At 50.9% G+C, this 21,958-nt stretch overlaps 1 protein-coding gene across 3 annotated transcripts in view; it reads left to right on the top strand.

The window, feature by feature from the left end:
• Positions 1 to 21,958, top strand: part of Chst8 (carbohydrate sulfotransferase 8) — a 127,046-nt gene that overhangs the window by 57,137 nt on the left and 47,951 nt on the right. For all 3 annotated transcript variants that reach the window (XM_055594979.1, XM_055594981.1, XM_055594980.1), the window contains exon 2: positions 2,262 to 2,477. In XM_055594979.1, the coding sequence (XP_055450954.1) occupies positions 2,348 to 2,477 (130 nt within the window). In that variant the 5' untranslated portion in view covers positions 2,262 to 2,347. The remainder of the gene's footprint in view (positions 1 to 2,261; positions 2,478 to 21,958) is intronic.

The following is a 21,958-nucleotide window of genomic DNA, read 5'->3' as shown; positions in this document are numbered from 1 at the left end:
GTGTGTGTGTGTGTGTGTGTGTGTGTGTGTGTGTGTGTGTGTGTGTGTGAAGAGAGGTTGTGGCTTGCTCAAAAACCCCCGAGCTGGCTCTACTGATAAACTGAGCCCTGTCACTGCAGCTTCTCAAACATAAAAGCTGGGGGTTGGGGGGGGGGGGATTCATGGGAACCACCTGCTCCGCACAGTCCAGGGAGCCCAGAACCAGGCGCAGAGAGGCCTGCGGCAGGTTAATTAAAGTTAACTGAGTGAAAAAATAATTACAGAGACTGCAGAGGGGAGAAACCCAAGCCTGGAATTTAGACTCCTCAGCTCCTAAGCTTTTCTGAGAATCAAACTAGTCCTTGGGATTTTTTTTTTTTTCTGGGCACAGAAAGGGCAAGGAAGGACTTTACCAGCTTCCTTTCCTGCTTAAGGGTCTGCAGAGAGTGGAACAGAGAGATCACGGAGGTGGGGGGGAGGGTAGAGGAGTCGGTGTGCTGGGTCCTGTGGCCTTGGGTGGCGTCAGCTCCCTTTGGCTATACCCCGTGCTGGGGGTGGACAAGATCCTTGTAGAATCCGTAGGTAGAAATGAGGGGTTTCCTTTGGCTTAGTCCTGCCTGAGCTGTGTGCACAGTTTCCTGTCTAGCCAGGATGTAAGGCCGTACACAAGTGGACCTCCACCACACCTTCCCTATAACGCTGTATGGATGCTCTGGGGGGAAAAAGCCAAAATAAAACCTCCCTGTGCGCTCTCTGTAGCCAGACTTCTGGCTGCTTTATCAGGTTCTTTTTCCGGCCTCCCTGCATCACCCCTATCCCTTCCAAACCCCCAACACTAGGTAGGAGAGAAAGAAGGTTAGAGGGGAAAGCAGGTGTCAATATCACTCACTCCAGAGGTGTGGGGTTCCCTGGGGCAGGTTTGATCTTCTTCATCTGGATATCTCCAACCGGCAAACAGCAACGGCAGCCAGGGGAGCATCACGGGGAGCAGCAGCCCCCCCAGACCCTCTTGTGTTTACACCCACCCTCTGAAGAGTTCCCCCAGAATTTCAAACATACGCTATCCTTAGCTATCGGGTGGTGGGGTATGAGTTCCTGCAATGGTGTGGGTGTGGGCAGGATATTGGATCAGGGATCCACCTGTGTAGGCCTGCAGCAGGTGTCTTGGGGACTTCCTCTTCCTCTCACCTGGCCCACACAGGCCTGGTTGAGGCCTCACCACCTCCCAAAAGAACACCGACAGCTGGAGACAAGCTGTTCAGGACAGGAATCTGTGGGGGACATTTTGGATGTCTGTGAGGTCAGCCTGGTCTACAGAGTGAGTTCCAGGAAAGCCAAGGCTTCAGAGAGAAACCCTGTCTAAAAACACCACACTACCACCCCGTCCCCACCAAAAGCTGTAATATTTTATGTTTGAGTGTTTGGCTCTCATGTATGTCTGTGCATCATGTATGTACAGTTGCCTGTGGATGCCAGAAGACCAGGGGCTATGGCACCCTCTGCCATAGCCCCCGGAACAGATGGTTGTGGGAGTCTGGGAACTGAACCCAGGTCCTCTGGAAAGGCAGCCGCTGTTCTTTATCACCGAGCCATCTCTCCAGCCCTGGGGTGTTGCCTATCTTGATCCATAATCTGGCCCAGTTCAGAGTCATTTACTTGTGCTCAGAGTGGAGGGCATTGTTTTCTGTTCTTGTGGTAGAAATGAGGTGGAGGACAACTCCTGTGTATGCTCGGAGCCTGTGGAGGCCAGAAGGGCAAGCAGGGGTGGAGGGATGTGAGCAGCCTCAGGAGGGAGCACGGTGTTTGTTTACTGGTGTTTCCCCGATAGGCTCTCAGAGCTGGGCGGGGCAGGGAGGTGGTCACTGGGTACCACCTGTGACTGTCAAGGCTCTGAGCACCCATAGATGCTCCCCAACAACCAGAGATTGCATCTCTCTGTGGCTTCGTGGCAGGTGCAGACGGGAGACCCTTGCCTGGTGGGCGGAGGCACAGGTAGCAACAGGGCTCCTTTCTGCCTTTGTGGGCTTCAAGAGCTGAAAGCGGACAGGCGTGGGGGTGAATGTGTGTAACCTCAGGAGGCTGAGGTGGGAGGAGCATGCATTTGGGACCACTCTGGGCTACGTAATGGATCCCCGTCCAAAGGGAGGGAGAGAGGGAGGGAGAGAGGGATCCAGGTGGGTTGGGGAATCCAGGGGTCGCCTTAGTGTCTCTGCAGCGATAGTGGCCTTAGCCCACCTGGATGTCCTGCAGCTGAAACTCGCCTCTTCCCTTCTGTCTTGTAGACTCCAGCCTGATGGATGTCTGGTGTGGATAATGAGGGAAGAACGTGCCTTTCACACCCAAGAGGTGACCCCGGATCGTGCCCCGGATGACCCCACGACTCGGAACCATGCAGCTAGCCTGCATGTTCTCGTCCATCCTGCTGTTTGGAGCCGCGGGCCTCCTCCTGTTCATCAGCCTGCAGGACCCTGTGGAGCTCAGCCCCCAGCAGGTTCCAGGTGAGCCCCAAGGTAGCTGCCTACCATTGCCGGTCCGCACACACTCCTTCCTGGTGGCTATGGTATGCTGGGCCTGGGTGAACAGAGAAGGGGCCCCAACTTCCTCCTAGCAGTGTCTGTGTCAGCGTTGGGAGGCCTGTCAGAGGTCAGGCCACCAATTCTGAGGCTGTGGCTCTGGCTTCTGAAGCAGTTGAGTAGCCCCTGGTGTGGGCGACAGAGACTGCCCATCTGCTCAGCCAGTTTGCTGTCCTCAGACTCCCGGAAAGTTCTGCCAACTCCTGGGGCATCTTCCACACTGTTCAGAACACCAGAGAATAAACATGTTTCTATTTTTATTTATTTTTTAAATGTCACTGGGGATTGAACCCAGGGTTTTACTTGGATTCGTTTTATATTATTTTTATTTTGAGACAAGGTCTGGCCTTGAATCTGTGACCCTGGCTTGTCCTCTTGAGTGGCTGCCCTTAGGGGCCTGAACCTCCAGGCCCAGATAAACATGTCTTCTTTTGAAAATATTGTTATATCTGGGTGTGGTGGCATATTCCTTTAATTCCAGCCCTTGAGAGGCAGGAGCTAGGTGAATCTCTGTGAGTTTGAGGCCAGCGTGGTCTACATAGCAAGTTCCAGGCCAGCCAGGACTACATAGTGCAAAAAACTAATTTTGTTGCATTAACAAACTGGGTTGTTTGTTTACTGGATGATGGGTGTGCAGGTAGAGGTCTCTGGATAATAGGTAGGAGTGGATTCTCTCCTTCTATCATGTGGTTGCTGGGAATGGAACTTGGGCTTTGGGGCAAGCACCTATTCTGCTGAGCCATCCATCTTCCCATCCCTTATCATCTTCAGGAACTCACATATCTGTAGTGTAGCTCAGTTTCCCTGTCTAGGCCTGGGGACTCCTTGAATGTGGTTCCTTTGGCCTGGGACAGAAATTCAGTCACATGCTGGCTTTGCGAGGCTGAGACCAGCTCCTCCCACACCCCATTCTCTCTGTACCTTGGAACCCACTGGAATGGTCGGTGTCTGCTGGGAATGGAGCACAGAGAGTGAGAGAGGAATGTGCGGGGCACTTCGGGCGGATGGGATATGAAAAGAGGAAGTCTCCAGGGCTCCTCACGCTCGGTATGGTGGAGCCGGCAGTCGTAGGGGTAGTCAGGCCACGGCTGGGGATTAATCCGCTCTGAAGGAAGAGGAAACCTGGCCTTCCAGGCCACAGTACGAGCATCTTGAAGGTCCCTCTGAGATGTGCTTTCTCCCCAGGGATGCATGAACACATTGCTTGAAGGGGCAGGATGAAGGAGCTGTGGAGGCCAGAGGTTTAGGTCGATGGCTCCCTGTGACAACCCTGCCTGCATAGGAAGGATGGGTGCCTGCTCTCCAGCCAGGGGCTCTTCCCTAGGGCTACCCTCAGCTCCCCCCTCCCCCAGCTCGGATCCCCTTTCTTTGTACCACTTCATAGTTTTGCTTCTGCGGACTGGAGCCCTGAACCATGATCCAGAGCCCAGACTGAAGGCCACAGGCCTCAAGAGAGAAGGAAGAGATGCACACAGAGGCCAGAGCCTACCTGCCTGGCAGCAGTTGCTGCCGGTAGCCCTGATGAACATGCCTTTCATCACAGACAGAGAGTGAAAAGCAAGTTCAATTGCGGGCCCGGGAAACAGCGGGCAAGCCACTGTGCTGACGCATTCCTGGGTCAACCCCTGCAGCTGGAGGCTGTCAGAACACAGGTCTGGCTGTTCCCCAGCTTCCAAGGAAGCAAGTGTGCGTGACTGAGCTGGATCCTCCTGGGACTTTGTAGCCTCTCAAGAGCCCTAGAATAGCGAGCGACACTGAGTCATCACAGCTGGGTCCCACAGGACAGCGCCATCACAGCACTGCAAGCTGGTCCCGGTGACTGGGTAGTCTGTGCAAAAAGGAAGCAGAGGGCAGGGAGCTTGCAGGCTGCTTGGATGAATGGCCCCTCAGGTGCACGCCCTTTTGTGTGGTTGTGGTGCGCACACAGGCATCTGATGTCTGCACTGTGGGCGCCCAGCGAGAAGTTTATGTATCCATGGTGTTCTGGGACAGGTGGGCCCCTCTGTGGTCCCTTCCCAGGACACGTCATACAGTGCCCGGTGAGGTTCTGCTTTGTCGGTCCTAGGACACGCCCTGCCGTGCCAGCAGCCAGCTGGCAGAGCAGAGGCGCTGGATTCCTGGCCCTCATTCCAGCCAGCACATTGCTCTGAAACAGCTGGCCAAGCGCACAGATGTGTGGATTAGCAGCGGGTGGAAGTTCTGGGTGGCGTGGCGTGGCATAATGGAGAGCCTCAGACCAGCAGGGTGTGGAGGGTCACATGGCACCGGATTGAGCATCCGCTGGGGGGGGGCAGGGCCAGGTGAGGAGCGTGGGTGGGTCTGGGTCTTCACCATGGTGCTACGTACGTGATGGGCAACCCTGACGGTCTATGCAAATGACACCAAACACAGTCATAAAACTTTAAGTAATGCTTACGTTACTTTCCCTGAGCGAAGTGCTCCTGACACAAGCTGTTTGTGTTGATTTGTTACTATTCATTTATTCCTTCCCTGTACTTCTTGGAGCAGCCTAATTGTGATTCGGTACCAAGAAAGCAATATCAAAGTAATTTTCCACAACATTAGTTACAATTTTCTTCTGATCCTTCAAGTGAAACAACCCCATCCTGTTGGCTTCTCCGAGCATATAAACCTTGATTACATTTATCTGTTGGAAACCAGCGCTTACAAAGTGTATGTGCCCAGTGGCATGGTGGGTGGTCCCAAGCCTTCTCCCGGGGAGTTTCTGTCCGAAGAAGCTGTAGGCCAGAAGGCTGTCCGGTCAGGGACACCAGAGAGACTAGAACACGGGGAAAATTCTACACCACAGTATAAACTTTGCTGGGACTAAGGGTGTGAAGGTCTGTGGATCCCGTGGCATCGGGAAAGTAGGAGAGAGGTGGCTGGCAGCTCAGCACCCGGGAGCCAGCTTGAGAGAGGAAATGGAATTCTGCACTTGTGGCTCTTCCGGTCTGACATTGATTGGATCTCATCGGTGCAGTTACTACATGGTGAAAGCACCTTTTTCGGGTTGCTTTCTGTTGCTGTGATGAACACCATGGGAAACAAAAAGAAGCAAGGAAGGGTAGGAAGGTGTTTATTCCATCTTATGACTGCCAGGTCACCGTCCGTTTCTGAGGGAAGTTAAGCAGGACTTCGAGGAGGAAAGCTGTGTGCTGGCACTCTCCCTCTCTGGCTCGCTTTAGCTAGCTTTCTTGTATAGCCCAAAGGCACCAACCTAGGGACGGTACTGCCCACGGTGGGCTGGGCCTTCCTACATCAATTAGCATTTAAGAAAATGCCTTGCAGACAGCGGGCACAGGCTAATCTGACGGAGGCCATTCTTCAGTTAAGGTTCTCTCCTGCCAAGCGATAAGATGTAATTAACTATGACATATCCAAACCTCTTCTGGACCAGCCAGCCCCCCCTCATCCTGGCTAGAGCAGAGTCGTACACAACTACCAACTTTTGCAAAGTGGTGTCTCAGGGTTTGTATTACTATGAAGAGACACCGTGACTCAGGCAACTCTTATAAAGGAAAACATTTAATTGGGGCTGGCTTACAGTTGCAGAGTTTCAGTCCATTATTGTCATGCTGGGAAACATGGCAGCACAGAGGCAGACATGGTGCTGGAGACGTAGCCAAGAATTCTACATCTGGATCCACAGGAACCAGGAAGCGAACTGGCTTGAGCCTCTAGACCTCAAAGGCCACCCCCTAGTGACACCCTTCCTCCAACAAAGCCACCCTTCCCAATCGTGCCACTTCCTATGGGCCTCTGAGGGACATTTTTATTCAAACCACCACAGTGGGCCATTTTTTTTCTTTTTTAAAGAATGTTGTATTTTAAGTTAGCCCTTTTGAAATAGGACTAAGCTCCTGACAGAAACAACTGTCCATCATGGGTGGGGTAGGGAGAGATATTGTGGCCCACAGCTTGAGGCAAAGACCCCTCTCTCATGCTGGCAGACAGAAAGCTGAGAGCATGGACCAGAACCAGAGATGAATATTATTTCTGAAGTCCCATCCTCGGTGGCATTATGACCTCTAGCCAGGCCACACCTTCTGAAGCCCCCTTGGCCTTCAGATTGGGCCATAAGCTGGGAGCGCAGCATACAAAGATGAGCCAGTGAATGCCTAGATTCAGACCATAATAGATAGGTACCTGGTAGCTAACCTGAATTCTAAGATTAGATTTTCTTGTTTACCGGAGAATTCTACTTACCTAATTATGATTGTTTTTCAGTCTGCAAAATTACCAGTCGTAAGGCCAGAGCTTCCACCCCCAGCGTGCTCATTTCTACGTTGTTTTATTGTTGTTTCTCTTCGTTTGTGTGACTGCATTTTACCACGTAATTCAGGCTGGCCTCAGACTCACAATCCTCCTGCCTAGTGTCTGCTGTGCTTGCTGCAATTACCCAGCTAGGGGGAAAACAAAACAAAAACAAAACTTTTTTTTTTTTTTTTTTTTTTTCAGTGCTTGGGTTTGAACCCAGGGCCTCAAGCATGCTAAGCAAGTGCTTTCCCACTGAGTCACACAACCAGCCCAGAAGCTCACTGCTTGACCTTTGATACAAGACCCATCTTTTCTCCTAATAAAAGACCAGAGCTGAGGATAACAGGCTCAGCACAGTGGCTGTGAGGACTTCAGAAGGCAGAGTCTGCATTTACCTGGGCAGGAATCTTCAGTAGCTGCCTTTCTCTGAACTTGGTTTTATGTAGAATTAAGATTAGAATGATGGAAGAATGACTCCCCAGGTGCCTCCCCCCCAGCACCCCAACCTTACCAGGCTGGCCCGATCCCTCCCTCCAGTCAGATTTCTCCCTATGTCTGAGTTTTGAAGTCCACACCAGATATTGAACCAGTTCACACATAAATATTTCAATGTTTCTCAGTTCAAATGATAAGAATCCTTATTTTTAGCATTACCTCCAACCATCTTATATTTCCTTAAAAGCCATCCAAGAGCTAAGCATGCAATCCTTGAGAAGCTGAGACTGGAAAATCACAAATTTGGGGTGTGCACAGACAATGTTGCAAGTCCCTGCATTAAAAAAAAAAAAAAAGCTTGAATGTATAGTCAGTGTTGAAGCTTAATTGTCTCATAAATATAAACACACGAGTCTCCAGTGTCTTGCCCACTCTTTAGGTACAGTGACACATTTCAGTTGCCTGATGAATCCATTAAATCTCTCTCCACATGTCAGTGTCTCTGTCTTTTTATTTATTTCAGGATGCTGGGGCGTGGGGTCCTATAGAAAGTGTGCCTCCGGTTTTAATTGATTGCAACTGTCTGTCCTTTATTCTTTGTATTCTGCTTACAGTTGGGAAAAGTCTTGGGAAGGCACGCGTCGATTTGGTTTGGCCTCTCTTTGCTTTTTAAATAAGAATCCGCCTGTGGTTCTGTCACCCCTGTCAAGCAGCTCATGTCCTGCACCTCTCCCAGAACCGTGAGCTGCCACAGCATTGGTCATGCTTCCACCTGCTCCCTTGATCAGGGGTCACCCTGAGGCCCCATCCTCATTTGGTCATTTCTTCTTCGTTACTTAAATGGGATGGAGTTTGTCATAATGGGGCCAGGTGAGCTGTCAGCGACCCATGAAGCCGAGGTGTCGATTGGAGTAATAGAAACTAGTGCCAGGCTTGGCAGGCAGGGCTGTCGTCCCAGCGCTAGGGAGCTGGAGGCAAGAGCATTGAGAGTTCTGGGTGAACCCCGGCCCATAGAGTGAGTTCAAGACTAGCCTGAGATACAGGGCAAGGAAGACTTTGCCTCAGAGAAAGAGAGAGAAGAGAGGGGGGAAGCAGAGAGAGAGAGAGAACACTTTATACAGGTTTGGTTGTCCGTCCTTTATATAATTCTTTTTAAAAATTTACAATCACATTTATATATTTACATATTTACTTATTTGGGGGCAGGGCGCATGACGTGGGGTGTACGCAGAGGCCCGAGGACAATGCTGGGATAAGTTCTCTCCTTCTGGGGCCTGGGAAACTGAACTCAGGTCCCTAGCCTTGGCAACAGGCCCCTTCAGCCACTGAGCTGTCTCGCCTGCTCAAGTTCTTCATTGTTCGGCTCTTGCAGAGCAGCTTTTCCTAAGGCAGCCTTTTCAGGGCTCTCTGTTCTCTCCCAGAACGGAGTGGCTGTGGTCGAGGGAGCATAGTGACAGCCCTGTTCCTACGTCAAGAACCTCTAGTTTAGACGAAGGGACAGCCACGGATGGCTTCTGTGTCTGTGCGGTACTCTTGGGCAGTCATTGCTGAGAACAAGAACATTTTAGAGGCTAGGAGCCCAGGCTGGCCTTGAACTAGATCCTGCTGCCTCAGCCTCCCGAGTGCTGGGGACACCCACTGCCACACCCCAATATGGTCCTGTTTCAGTGTGCCGAATGCTCACTGAGGCACAGAAATGCTGCCAGGCTCCGACCACGAGTCAGGCTTGTTACACGCCTTTGACGCTGTAGAAGTCCCTGTGACTTACTGTTACACCATTGGCTGATGGGCTCAGGGAGGGGAAGAACTATGCCCAAGGCCATGAAGCTTCCAGGCTTCAGAGCTGCCTGGTGCTTTAAGCATCTGCTCCCCTCCCCCCCCCCCCCCCCCAGCACACAAGGCCACGGCATCACCGAGGTCCAGGCCCACAGCATAGCCTAATGTTGATAAAGATTGGGAGGTCAGAGAGATTATAGCACGTGAGGAGCTCTGAGGGGCTTGGGAGCTGGGTGTCACCTGTGGCTGAAGAATCAGCCCCCCGTGGGACACAGTGGGGAGGAGCCAGCCTTTGCCTCAGGGGATGGGAAGCTCTGGGGATTCCAGGCTGAAGAGTGGGACAACAGAAAACTCAATCTGGGACTGGAGAGGAGAGGGCTCAGCAGTTAAAAGTGCTGGCTGCTCTTGCAGAGGACCCGAATTCAGGTCCCAGTATCCAGATCAGGCTGCTTACAACTAACTACCTGTTAATGCCTGCTCCAGGGGAACCAACACTCTCCCGGCCTTCATACCCACACTCTCTCTCTCGCACACACACACAAATAAAAATAAATCTTGTATTTAAAAGAAAGCTCATTCTAGTGGCTGTGTGGGGTAGGAGGCATGAGGGGGACAAGGCATACCTAAGCAGGACAGCTGGAAACAGTGGATGCAGCAGAGCTAGGGCAGGTGATGGGAGAAGGATGGATTCGGGACACAGAGTTAGATACTTGTGCCATTGTTGAGCCTTATACAGGGTTAGAGTTGGAGATGGTGGTTTTGACCAGTGTCCGGTGAAATAGAAAACAAAAGCTGAATTTTCGTTTGTTTGTTTTGTTCTGTTTGTGTTTTGTGTTATTTGAGACACAGGGCCTCGCTGTGTAGCTCTGTCCTGGAACTCACTTTGTAGACCAGACTGACCTTCGAACTCACACAGGTCAGCCTGCCTCCGCCTCCCGAGTGCTGGGATTAAAGACGTTCACCATCATGTCTCGCTTGAAAAAGGCTGATTCCTGAAATATTTACTTGTATTTGTGTGTCAGTGTGTGTGTGTGTGTGTGTGTGTGTGTGTGTGTGTGTGTGTGCGTGCGCGCGCGCGCTTGGCTGTCTGTATGAGTATCATGTGCATGCAGGTGCTCACAGGGCCAGAGGAGGGCGTCAGACCCCCTAGGGCTGGAGATGCCTGTCAGCTACACATGTGGGTGCTGAGAACGGAACTCTGTAACTCTGAACTGGTGCTCTTTTTATAATTTATTTAACTTTATTTCATGTGCGTTGGTGTGAGGGTGTCAGACCACCCGGAACTGGAGTTACAGACAGCTGTGAGCTGCCATGTGGGTGCTGGGAGTTGAATCAGGGTCCTTAGGAAGAACAAACAGTGCTTTTAACCACTGAGCCTCTCCAGCCCCGCAGTTGGTGTTCTTAAACTGAACCATCTCTGCAGTCGAGGGAGTGACTGTTTACCTCATAGTAGACCAGGAATAAGACAGAAGCCTTTACTGCCTACAAAGATCTGCCCCTGGTGTACCCAACGGCCAGGCCCACCTCCCCAGAGCCCCACAGGCTTCAAAATTGTGCCACCAACTGGGGAGAGTGTGTTCAAAACGTGAGCCTGCGGGTGACTTTTCAGATTCAAATTGTAACAGACGCCAAGAGGGGGTGGGGGAGGTTGTGTGTGAGCAGAGCTGGTGACCTGGTGGGTGGGAGGATGGAGAGAGCCTTGTCTGGGTTTTCCGGATGCAGATGGAAGGTACCATTTTCCAGGGTAAAGCTGACAGGAAAGGACAGGGGACCGTGGGCTCTGCTTTAGGCTTAGGGAATCTGAGATTCTGGGCAGGGTGTAGGGCGGTGTCCTGTAACAAGGGGCTCCCAGCCTTAGACCGTGGCTCTTTCCCTTTTTCTCTGTCTCCTCCTCTTCACCACTTGAGGTTGGGGTTCCTGGGCCAGTGAGAGTCAACAGGGCTGTTTGGAGAGCAGCTGGTCTGAAGAGGAGCTGGTGTAGACACGGCTGTGTCGAACGCTGCCCCTGCTCCTTGTTAGGCTAGAGGCCAAGGTTGGAATCGGGCTTCTGCCGGTCCTAGGACACCCCACAGGTAGGTTTCTGGGCCTGCCAGCCGGGGAGAGACCTATGTGTGCCTGTCTGCTCGGGGACCCCATGAGATCCAGCCGTCGTGAGGAGGGTGAGGAGTGCAAGGGAAAGTGAAGGCAAGTGGAAGGAGACCAGGCAGGCTCTGCTTCCAGGAGCACACAGCCTAGAGACCAAGAGCAGGGCCTGAGCCTTTCCCTCGGGAGCCCCCCAGGGCATTATGGGAGAGACATGACCCTGTCCCAAAGGATGCTGGGAAAGAAATGAGCTCACCTGGGCGGTGCTCAGAGGACAAAGGTGGCTGTCCTAGGGCCTGAGGCCGGAGGAATCAAAAGGGGTGGCTTCCCGGAGTCAGCCTGCTTTGAGGTGTTCACCTGACTCCTCCAGCAGCCAAGGGGGACTGACCTCAGGTACGGGCAGCCAGGTGTGCTTGGGGCCACTCTGGAGTTTTTCTCCAGAGCGCATGCTACTGACCATCTCGCCCAAGATTTCCCAGCCCAAAATACACAGAGCCCAAGTCCTAGTGGCCATGGGTCTGACTGACCCTGAGGCTCCTGGGACAAAGCTGTGCTGCTGAGAATGTGTGTGGCTCTGGGCCCCATGTTACCAGGGGGCGTGGCCTAGTTTGTACACGAGCCCCCCTGCCGTGCCAGGTTCATCTGGTTTCTACGGAGACTACCCTTGTCTAGTTGTGTCCCCTGTAGCTTCAAATCCGAGGAGCCTTGAGTGATCCACAGTGGTAACCGCCCAGAAACCCTCAGCCGGTCCATCAAAGTGCAGTGACAGCCCCCTGTACCCCTAACACTGAACCCTGCCCTCTAGAGCTGGAGGATTGAAATGCCGACTCCTCCCAGGACTGGGGAAGCCAGCCCCTCCCATTTGCATGGAGCTGGCTGCCTTCCCCAAACAGGTGGATTTTACTGGAATCCTCCGGAGTCTGTTTCCTGGAGCTGTTTTCTAAAGGCATTGCGGAGCGTCGTATATATTTCCTCCAAAACCTTCTGAGGCTGACACATCCTTGTTGTGACTGTGAGTATCAGAAGTGACATGTAATTGCAGTGATCCATCCTGTTAAGTAGCTGGCAATATATCATTGGGAAATCAGCCGGGCTGGGACTCTCAGATCCCATGTTTCTAAACAATAGACCTGTGCCATCTTCAGACATGCTGAACACCGCCCACAGCTCAGCGGGGACGTCTCTCCCTCCCTCACCTCACCTTTCCAGGACCTCGGAGACAGGGTTTCGCTCTGGGGAAATCCACACACTTGGTTTTCAGTTCTCCTGGGACATCCCCCTTTGCGTCTCATAACACAGCCAGCTTCTCCCGGACAGGACTGTGGGTGGAGGTATCAGGCCATCTGCTCCGTCTAGGCTCCTGGGGCCTTGCCCTTCCTGCCCCTTCGACTGGAGGAATCCATGTGTCTGCTTTTCCTGGGCCAGCTCAGTCCTCACTGTCCAGCAGAAGGAAGGAAGACTCATTGTACACGGTTAGAGGCATGCGCTTGTGTGAGACTAGAAATCCCAGATGGCCCTTTGCATAACACAGTGTTCCATTCACATTGTGCTAAATGCTAATTTAGATTTCATTGTGAAGGGCCGCCCCTACAGCTGGGCAGAGGCCAAAACGAAGGAGGAGTGGACACAGTGTGGCAATCAGTCAGCAAAGGCTAGAAGGAGGAGTCTTCCTTCAAGCCCTGGTGGGTTTGGGGGGTTTTCAGTGGTGCTGGGGTTGGAGCCTGTGTTAGTCAGCTTTTGTTACTGTGACAAAAATGCCCAAGTAAAACGGGGTGAAAGATTTGTGTGAACAAGCTTTCAGAGATTTTTTTAACCTATTGTGGTGAGAAGGGTGTGGCAGAGTGGCTTACCACGTGGAGGCTGGGAAGTGGAGAGGAAGAGCCCGGACTAGCTGGTGCTAGTCTCCTGGCAGTGAGGTCGTGCTACCATGTGCAGGGTGAAGATTCCCTCCTTTGTCAGTTCTAGAAACAGTCTCCCAGACAGCTATGCTTCATAGTATGCTTCATAGTCCAAACAAACCTATCAATCAGAATCAACCATCAAGGGCTACAGAGATGGTTAACAACGCTTAGTGCTCTTGCAGAGGATCTGGGCTCAGTTCCCAGCACCTACATGGCAACTCACAATTTTCTCTGGCCTCTGGGGGTTCCTGGGCACACATGGTACACATGAAATCAACCAGGCACACACACTTCACATATATTAACCATCATAGCTGGACCTGGTAGCACAGACCTAGAATCCTAACGAGTAGAAAGGCAGAAGCAGGCAAATTGCAAGGCCTGGGCTACACAGTGAGTTCAAGGCTTGTCTTGGACAATTTAATAAGACATTGGCTCAAAACTCAAAGGTAACGAGAATATCGGGGGACAGCTTAGGGGTAGAGCACTTGTCTAGCATGCATGAAGGCAGGAAGCTCTAGATAGGAACCTCAATACTGAGGGAAAATATTTTTTTTTTAAACTAATCTGGGCTATAGAGGTGGCTCAGTGGTTAAGAGTACTGGCTGCTCTTGAGGAGGACCTCAGTTCCGTTCCCAGCGCCCAGGCCGGGCAGCACACAGCCACCTGTAATTCCAGCTTCCAGGGATCTGGAGCCCTCTTCTGGCCTCCATGTGCACCTGGATCCATAGACACGTACATGGACACATTACACACACACACGTAAGTAAATATTTAAAAACAGTTAGCCAAGGCTGGAGAGATGGCTCACTGGTGAAGAGCACTCTTTGCTCTTCCAGAGGTCCTGAGTTCAAGTTCTAGCGCCCACACGGTGGCTCACAACTATCTGTCTGGTGCTCTCTTCTGCCATGCAAGCATACATGCAAATAGGGCACTCATATAAACATACAAAAATACTCACTTAAAAAAGTAATTAGCCATTGCAGCCTATTGTGACTTCTCCTGTGTATTTGTGGAGTCCTGGAGGACCCCCATTCTCACACTCTCTGGGAGGCCCTAACTTTGGGAACTCACTCTGCGTTTATATCTTGAACTGTTCTCTCTAACACCTGCTCCCTTGAACCCAGACTACTCCTGCAACAGCCCTGGCCCGTGGCTTCCTAATATCTGCTTTCTCCACGTGAGCCCCATTTTCTGGGTCCCCCACCCTCCTGCAGATGGAGGGAACTTTCGAGTCATCCCGCAGAAGACACCCAGGGGTCTTCAGGCAGAGCCTCCCTTTCTGTTAGTGCATTGAAATTCGCTAAATGAAAAATAATGAGCGTGTGGGAGCTAATTCCAGGAATCCCCTAATTAAATTAGGAAACAGACATCATATTACTGTAATCTGAAAATTGATATTAATAGAAAATGGTCCCAGCATTGTTATGCTAAAGGTTCCTAGGGGTGGGGAAATTAGAGGAGAAAACAGAAGAGAAAAGTGGGACAGACATGGCTGATGGAAGTGTGACTTATGTTTGCGGGGAGCTACCGTAGAATGCTAAAAATAGAAGGCAGGATCGTCGTGTGGGCCTAATGAATTAATGGACGGAACTGCCTTTGGAAAAGAAGCACTCAGCCGCACACAGGTGCAGGATGATGATTTACAAAACAAGACAATGCAATTAAGCCTCAGAATGTGAGACAGGGTGCTGTTTTGGGAGTGCCATACACTATACTGGGTGCTTTCACCCTACCCGCCTTCACCCCGGGGGCCTGTTAACTTCAGCTTAGACAGCAGCTGTCTAACACACGGAAGCAGACAGCGCCCGATTCTGACTCAGATCTGGACGTGGCCCGTTCTCCCCTTCCCTGTTACCTTAATGTCAGGGTCTCTGTCTTTTATTTTTTTCTGTTAGTCTCCTGTTTGGTTTTTTGTTTTTTTTTCTTTCTTTTATTCCAAAAGGCTTTCCTTGCCTGTACCCTACAGATTTTGGCAACACCCCAAATCTCTGATTGCAGGCCCCAAGGCTCCTCAACTGTTGTTTGGTTACTGAGACCCATGGCAAAGACACCTTCTGAAATTACAGGACTCTGGGTCCCCATTGTGTGTGGGCCTGGGCACAGACCCATCGGGGCCAGCGGTTCCGATGCCCGCCCTGTCCCCAGGTGGCCTGGTTTTGGATTCTGCTTCTCAGGGCAGTTCATTATCCCCTCCTATGCAGGGAAGAATCAGACTGTTCTCATGTGACACAAGTCACATGTCCAGAGGGGGTTCTTGGGAGTGGGGTGGCCTCTTTCCCACTCTGCCAGGGCCAGAATGAACTGGAGAATTAGGGGAGGGGACAGAGGCCTGGATTGTGTGTAAGATGGCCCCAAATGACATCTGGTAGGATGCCATCTTTGCAGCAAGGCCTGGCAAGGAGCGTCATGAAGGCAGAAGTTGGAGTGAATGTCCTATCTCACCGCCTGGGCCCCACACCTGCCCGTGTCCTCGATCACTTACTGGCCAGGCACCTTCATGAACATCTCCTGTCAGCCGAGATGCCAATCTCAAAGTAACATGAGGCCCCAAGAGAGACAAGGGGGTTGTCTTATGTCTTTCTGTCCCTCAACTCATCTGTCCTCAATTCTCAGGTCCAAGAAGGTGAGGCCTTCAGACACACATCAAACAGAACAAGGCATCCCTTTGTAGCAGAGATGGCCCAGTTGGCTTGTGACAGAGCCAGCTTCCCTCATATCCTTAAATGCCAGCTTTTCATGCAAGCAGTAGGGAATTTTGGTTTTGAGCCAGCCGGGGCTCCAAAGACAAGGTCATTGCAACCATCATGCCAGCCCTTTCCACGGCCACCGAGCCAGTCTTGGTCACTGAAAACTCAGGAAAAGTCACCGTGATAGTTTTGACAGCAGAAGTGTTAGGTAGAGGCTCGGGACTGAGGCCCAGGCAGCATGGGGAGGACCTGGGAGTGCCCTGTGATGCCAGCTGCCTGTGTGTGAGTTACAACGGCCCCTGCCATTCCTGCGAACCTCGTTCCTGTGCCTTAGGGTCAGTGCAGATCTGTCGCCTCCTGATAATATTTGCAGAATGCCTCAGGCCTCTTGAAGATCTCATTTAAGCCAAAAGCTCACCATTACATACCTGCTGATGTTTTCATTAAGAAAGCTTACTTGCCGGGATTTGGGGCTCTGCTCTTTTAACTCAAACCACCGTTGAGCTCTGTGGAAGATTCTCTCATTTAAAATTTTTATTTATATGGGCAAATAGTGGAGCTTGTTTGCACCCATTCTGTGGCCTCCCCTCCCCCAACAGCAGCAGTCCAAGAAGCTCCAAGCAACCACTGGCTTCTGATAGAGAGGGTCCAAGACCCCTGGGGCTCTGCCCATTCTCACGGTCTAGGTCTCAGGGGGAAGTTGGGGCTGCCCTTCCTTCTGCTCTCAGGATTGGTTGAAGAATTTTTCAACCATATTCAGAGCCTGAAGCCCACTGATAGAGTGGTCCGGCCTTGTCCAGGATATACACTGAGCAGCTCTGCTTGATTGTCCCCAAGGCCAGAGAGTCTAGGTCCTGCCCAGCGGTTCTCTACCTGGATAAGTGATCTATATGTCTTACTGCGTTTTCTGGCTTCCTCATACTCCCCACCTTAGCCCTGCCTCTTCTTTCTCCTCCTCCTCTTCCTTTTCTTCTTTGAGATAAAGTTTCACCGTGTAACTCAGGCTATCCTGCAACTCTCTGTGTAACCTAGAAAGGCCTCCAAATTGCCATCCTCCTGCCTCAGTTCCTCAAGTGCTGGGATTGCCGGTGTGTACCACTATACCTGGACATCGCTGTATTTTTCCAAAGAAGCTGAAACTGTAACGTATTTATCTGGATTCCAAAGTTCTCAGCCATTGCTCTGACTCAGGAAGTGTTCAGCAGAGGTACTTGGCATCTCTTGTTGATTGCTGGGGACTATGGCCTGACAGCTGCTCTTCCCTGTGCTCTGAGAGGACAAGAGAGATTGGGTAGGGCATACGGAAAGAGTGGGCTCTCAAGGTTAGGGATATTGGTCAGCCCCTGCCTAGAATCCCCCAGTGAGGGGCTGGGGTGTGGCTCAGTGGTAGAGCCCCTGCCTAGAAACCCCCAGTGAGGGGCTGGGGTGTGGCTCAGTGGTAGAGCCCCTGCCTAGAGTCTGCTAGTGTGGCTCAGTGGTAGAGTACTTGCCTAGGAACCACTAATAAAGGCCTGAAAGAATGGCTCAATATTGTAGTGATTGCCTAGAATTAGCCAGTAAGGATCTTGGTGGTATGACTCCGTGGTACAGTCCCAGCAAATAATCTACCAGTGAGGGTCTAGGGGTGTGGCTCACCATAGAATACCTGCTAGAGTACATCAGTGAAAGAGACTGTGGATATGGGTTGGCAGTACGTTTCCGACCTAGCATGTGCAAGGCCCTGAACCCAATTACCAGCCGTGACCCCCACCACCACACACACACCTAGAACGGCCCTCTAAGACCACTGAAGGATATAGCTATGGGTGCCTGGAGGATTAGACAGAAAAAGGATTTCTGCTTGCACGTTTTCCACAGTGACCTGTGCTGCAGAGACAGCTACGATCACTTCTCTTTCCTGTGGCTGTTATACCTGGCGAGGACCTTCTGATGCTCCCTGTCAGTAGCATCACCAGGGCTGTGAGTGGAAGCGGAGAGTCCTAACGGCCGTCAGGGAGGTTGTGGTGTGAGCGATGATGATGGAGCGATGACTGAGTGCTCCCTGTATCCCAGGCCCTGCAAGACACATGGCATTGGAGGCCAGCCCTGGAGACCTGTTATGTGGGGTCTGCTTCGTCCCTGGGCCTTGCAGACTATATGATCCTTGCAACTCCTCATTTTGATCCAGTCTCGATCTGATCATGTCTATACCCCAAAACAACACACACCACAGGATATACGTTCACCTCAGTCCATGACTCCTGGAGGAAACAGCTCACATATGAACTTGGGGCTGGATACTTTGTGTGTACCCTGAAATTCTATCCTTCCACAGACAGACAGAGGGCACACTTTTATAGCCCGGGCAGGGGCTGGAACTCAGAGCGAGTTACCTGTAGATTCTCAGCCATGGCAGTGGATGGAGAGTTCTCACTGCAGAAGGAAAACAGCAGAAGCGGTGACTGCAGCCCCTGCTCACAGCCCAGACAGACTAAATAATGAAATTACATTCATAAAATTTCAGGTCGAGTGGTCACTGCTTGAATTAGTTCCTCCGAAGAACCTAGCCGGAAGTAGCAGCAGTCATTAATGGGTTGGGACTGGCTCAAATCAAGCCTGAGCTTGGAGTGTGTGCAGGATGCATGGCCCAGGGCGTGCAGCGTTGGTGCGGGCTTCGTCTCCTTCCCCAAGCAATGGGCCGACAGTCTGAAAGAGCAGAAAAAGCACAGTGGTGGGAGTGGCCTTTGCTGCTGGGAAAGCTGCTCTAGTCTCACTCACTCGCTTCAGAGAGGGCGCTGCTATGCAGCCCAGGCTAACCTCAAACCCATCATGTAAACCAGGTTGGCCTTGAACTCACTGGGTAGCCCAGGCCAGCCTATTTCAGAGATATTTTTATTAGTATGCATCTATTGCACAAGGTGATAAATTGCATTATGCGTGTATGTCGAGTACTTTGACAACCCCCATTCTGTTGCCCCCATTTGGGGGTTTCCTCTCTATCCCATGGCTTAGTGGTAGAGAACCTGCCTAGAACCCCCCCAGTGAGGGGCTGGGGCAGGGTGATCATATGGCCAATGCTGCTCTCTGAATGTGTTCCCTAAACTTGTTGGTAATGTAATTTTTTTGTTTAGTTTTTGAGACAGGGTTTCTCTGAGTAGCCCTGACTTGGACTCTCTTTGTAGACCAGGCTATCCTTGAACTCACAGCGACCTGCCTGCCTCTGCCTCCCTGGGATAAGAGGTGTGCACCACCACACCCAGCTTGTAACGATTTAGTTCTGTGTCTGTCTTGTGAAGAGTTGGCCCTTTGGGAAATGTAATTATGGTGAAGTCACGTGGTCAGGGACTCCATCGCAGGACTAGGGGTTTTTGAAGATACAGGCAGCTGCATGCTTGCTATGACTTGTCATGTGACATTCTCATGCACACACTTATTCTCTGACATTGCAAGAAGGCCTTTGCCTTGCCTCCTATCCCAACTTGCAAGTAGATGGAAGAGGCCGTGCCTGTCTTTACCCCAGGGACGCTGCTGAAATGCCTGCTTGGAGAGAGGCAAGATGGTACCAGGCATTCTCTCTCGCCTTGGTCACTATAAACTCTACTAAAGCAAGGACCTTTTTAGTATGTCTTAGTGCAGTACTTTTCAAAGAGCCAGTTATGGAATCAGCCTTTGTATCCATCAACAGATAAAGAAATGTTTTATAAATGTATATATATTATACATATGTGAATTTCATAAATATATGTGTAGTATTCTGCCAATAAGAAGAACAAAATTATATCACTTGCATGAAAATAAATGGAAGCAAAAATATTCTGTTATGTTAAAAAATAATCCAGTTCCAGAAAAGACAAAGACCACATGTTTTTGTTCACATATACAATCTCAGTGGTCGAGAGATGGGGATAGAACCCAGGGCTCTGTATATTTCAGGCAGGTGCTCTACCACTGAGCCACATCCCAGCCCTTCACTGGGGGATTCTAGGCAGGGGCTCTACCACTGAACCACACCCCAGCCCCTCACTGGGGGATTCTAGGCAGGGGCTCTGCCACTGAGCCACACCCCCTAGCTTCTCACTAGAGGATTCTAGGCAGGGCTCTACTACTGAGCATGCTTTTATTCAGGTACAAATAGTTGGGGTGGGCTCCAGAACACCTATCCCTGGATACTCAAGTTCCGTAGTATATAAAATGATACAACAATTGCATGTATAACTTATGCACATCCCATGTATATTTTTTTATTAGGTCTGGCTTGTTTACAATACATAACACAATGTAAATGCTATGTAAATAGCCATTTATACAGAATTGTTTAGGGAATAATGACAAGAAAAAGTCGTACGTGTTCAGCACAAATGCAATTTCCCCCAAATATTTTCAGTCAACGGTTGGTTGAATCAGAGATTGCAGAACTCACAGCTATCGAGAGCAAACTGTATAATTTACATACCATAAAAGTTACCTATTTTACATGCATACCTCGGTGATTTTTAGTAAATTTAGAGAGCTGTGCAGCCATTACCACCATCCAATTTTAGGATATTTCTATCGCTCTCCCCAAATCCCTTGTGCCCATTCTGAGTCACTACCTACCTCCCGCCTCATTTCCACCACCCCGGGCCCCAGCAACCACAAGTCCACAGCTGTTCTTTGTAGGTTCCATCTTCAGAAAACCCACTTCCTATCAGTGTGATCATGTGACATTTGGCCTTTCCCCCTTGGCTTCTTTCTCTTTCGCATGTTCTTTTTTTTTTAAGATTTGTTATTACTCTGTGTGTGTGCGTGCGCGTGCACACGGAGCACAGAAGAGGGCATCAGAGTTTGTAGACTTGAGTTACAAGCAGTTGTGAGCCGCCTAATGTGGGTGTTGGGAGCTAAAACTGGGTCCTTAGGAAGACCGTTGGGAGCTCTTCACCGCTCAGCCATCTCTCCGGCATCATTTGGTTAGTTAGTTAGTGAGTTAGATTGTAGTTCTGGACATTTGACCCAGCATCCTGTGTGCTAAGCGACTGCCTCACCACCGAGCTAGGTCCCCAGGCCTTTAGCAGAAACGCTTTTGAGGATTCATCTCCTCGGCGCTCTCAGTACTGTCTTAGTTATGCTCTCTGCTGCTGGGATGAGCACCATGGCCAGAAAGCAGCCAGGGGAAGAAAGGCTCTGTTTCCGCTCAGGACTCGCCGGAGGCAGTGAGGGCAGGAACTCAAGGCAGGAACCTGGAGATGACAGCAGCTGAGACAGGAGCTGACATGGGAGCCATGGGGAGCGGGCTGCTACCTCCTGGCTAGTTCCCCCTGACTTGCTCAGCCTGCTTTCTTATAGAGCTCAGGACCACCTGCCCACGGCTGGCCCCACCCACAGTGGGCTGGGCCCTTCCATATCAGCCATTTACTGCAGGCTTGCTCACAGGAAGAGGCTCTCTCTTCCCGACTGACTCTAGTTGTTTTGTCACCTCAGCTTCAGACTCAGCAGGACAGGCACCCTGTTCCTTTCGAATTACATCAGTTAACATCGCGTTAACATTGGTTAACATTCTGTACATTTTGGCTCACTCCCGCACAGGTTGATGTCTGCAGGTGGCTCCTGCCTTCTTGTCTGTTGTGTCGTGCTGTTGTGTACGCTTCTATGCACACCCTTGTGTGAACTTGTGTTTTCATTTCCTTGGGCAGATGGATTCTTAGGAGTAGATTTGCCAGGCTGTGTAGGCTGACTTTCAATGAAATCGCCAACCCAGACTCATGTGGCCACACCCAGCAGCAATGGATGGGGCAGATGTCTCCACATTGTCCACAGCACTCACTGCTATCTGCCTCTTCAGTTACAGGCATGCCAGCCAGTGTGAAGTAAGGAGACTCCCTTCGGTCTTGATCTGCGCTTCTGCAGTGACTGATGATGTCAGGCATATTTGTTGCCGTTCTAATATCTTCTTTGTTGCTTGTTGCCGTTCTAATATCTTCTTTAGTGAACTGCTTATTCAGTCTTATGCCCATGTGGAAACGAACTGTCTTTGTGTTGAGTTGTAATCCTTCGCTGCGGTGGGTCTGCGAAGAATCTCCGTCTGCAACTTATCCTTTCGATTTTTTTTTATTAAAATAAATAGAACTTTTATTTTTTTATTAATTACACTTTATTCACTTTGTATCCCCTCCCGTAGCTCCTCCCTCCTCCTCTCCCAATCCCTTCACCCCTCCCCCTTCTCCACACATCCCCCTCCCCAAGTCCACTGATAGGAGAGGTCTTCCTTTCCTTCCTTCTGATCATAGTCTATCAGATCTCATCAGGAGTG

This window comes from Psammomys obesus, unplaced genomic scaffold (assembly GCF_907164565.1).
Source record: "Psammomys obesus unplaced genomic scaffold, mPsaObe1.curated_primary_1811, whole genome shotgun sequence".
Taxonomy (NCBI): domain Eukaryota; kingdom Metazoa; phylum Chordata; class Mammalia; order Rodentia; family Muridae; genus Psammomys; species Psammomys obesus.
The sequence above is the reverse complement of the archived record's forward strand: the minus strand, read 5'-3'. Positions and strand labels throughout refer to the sequence as shown.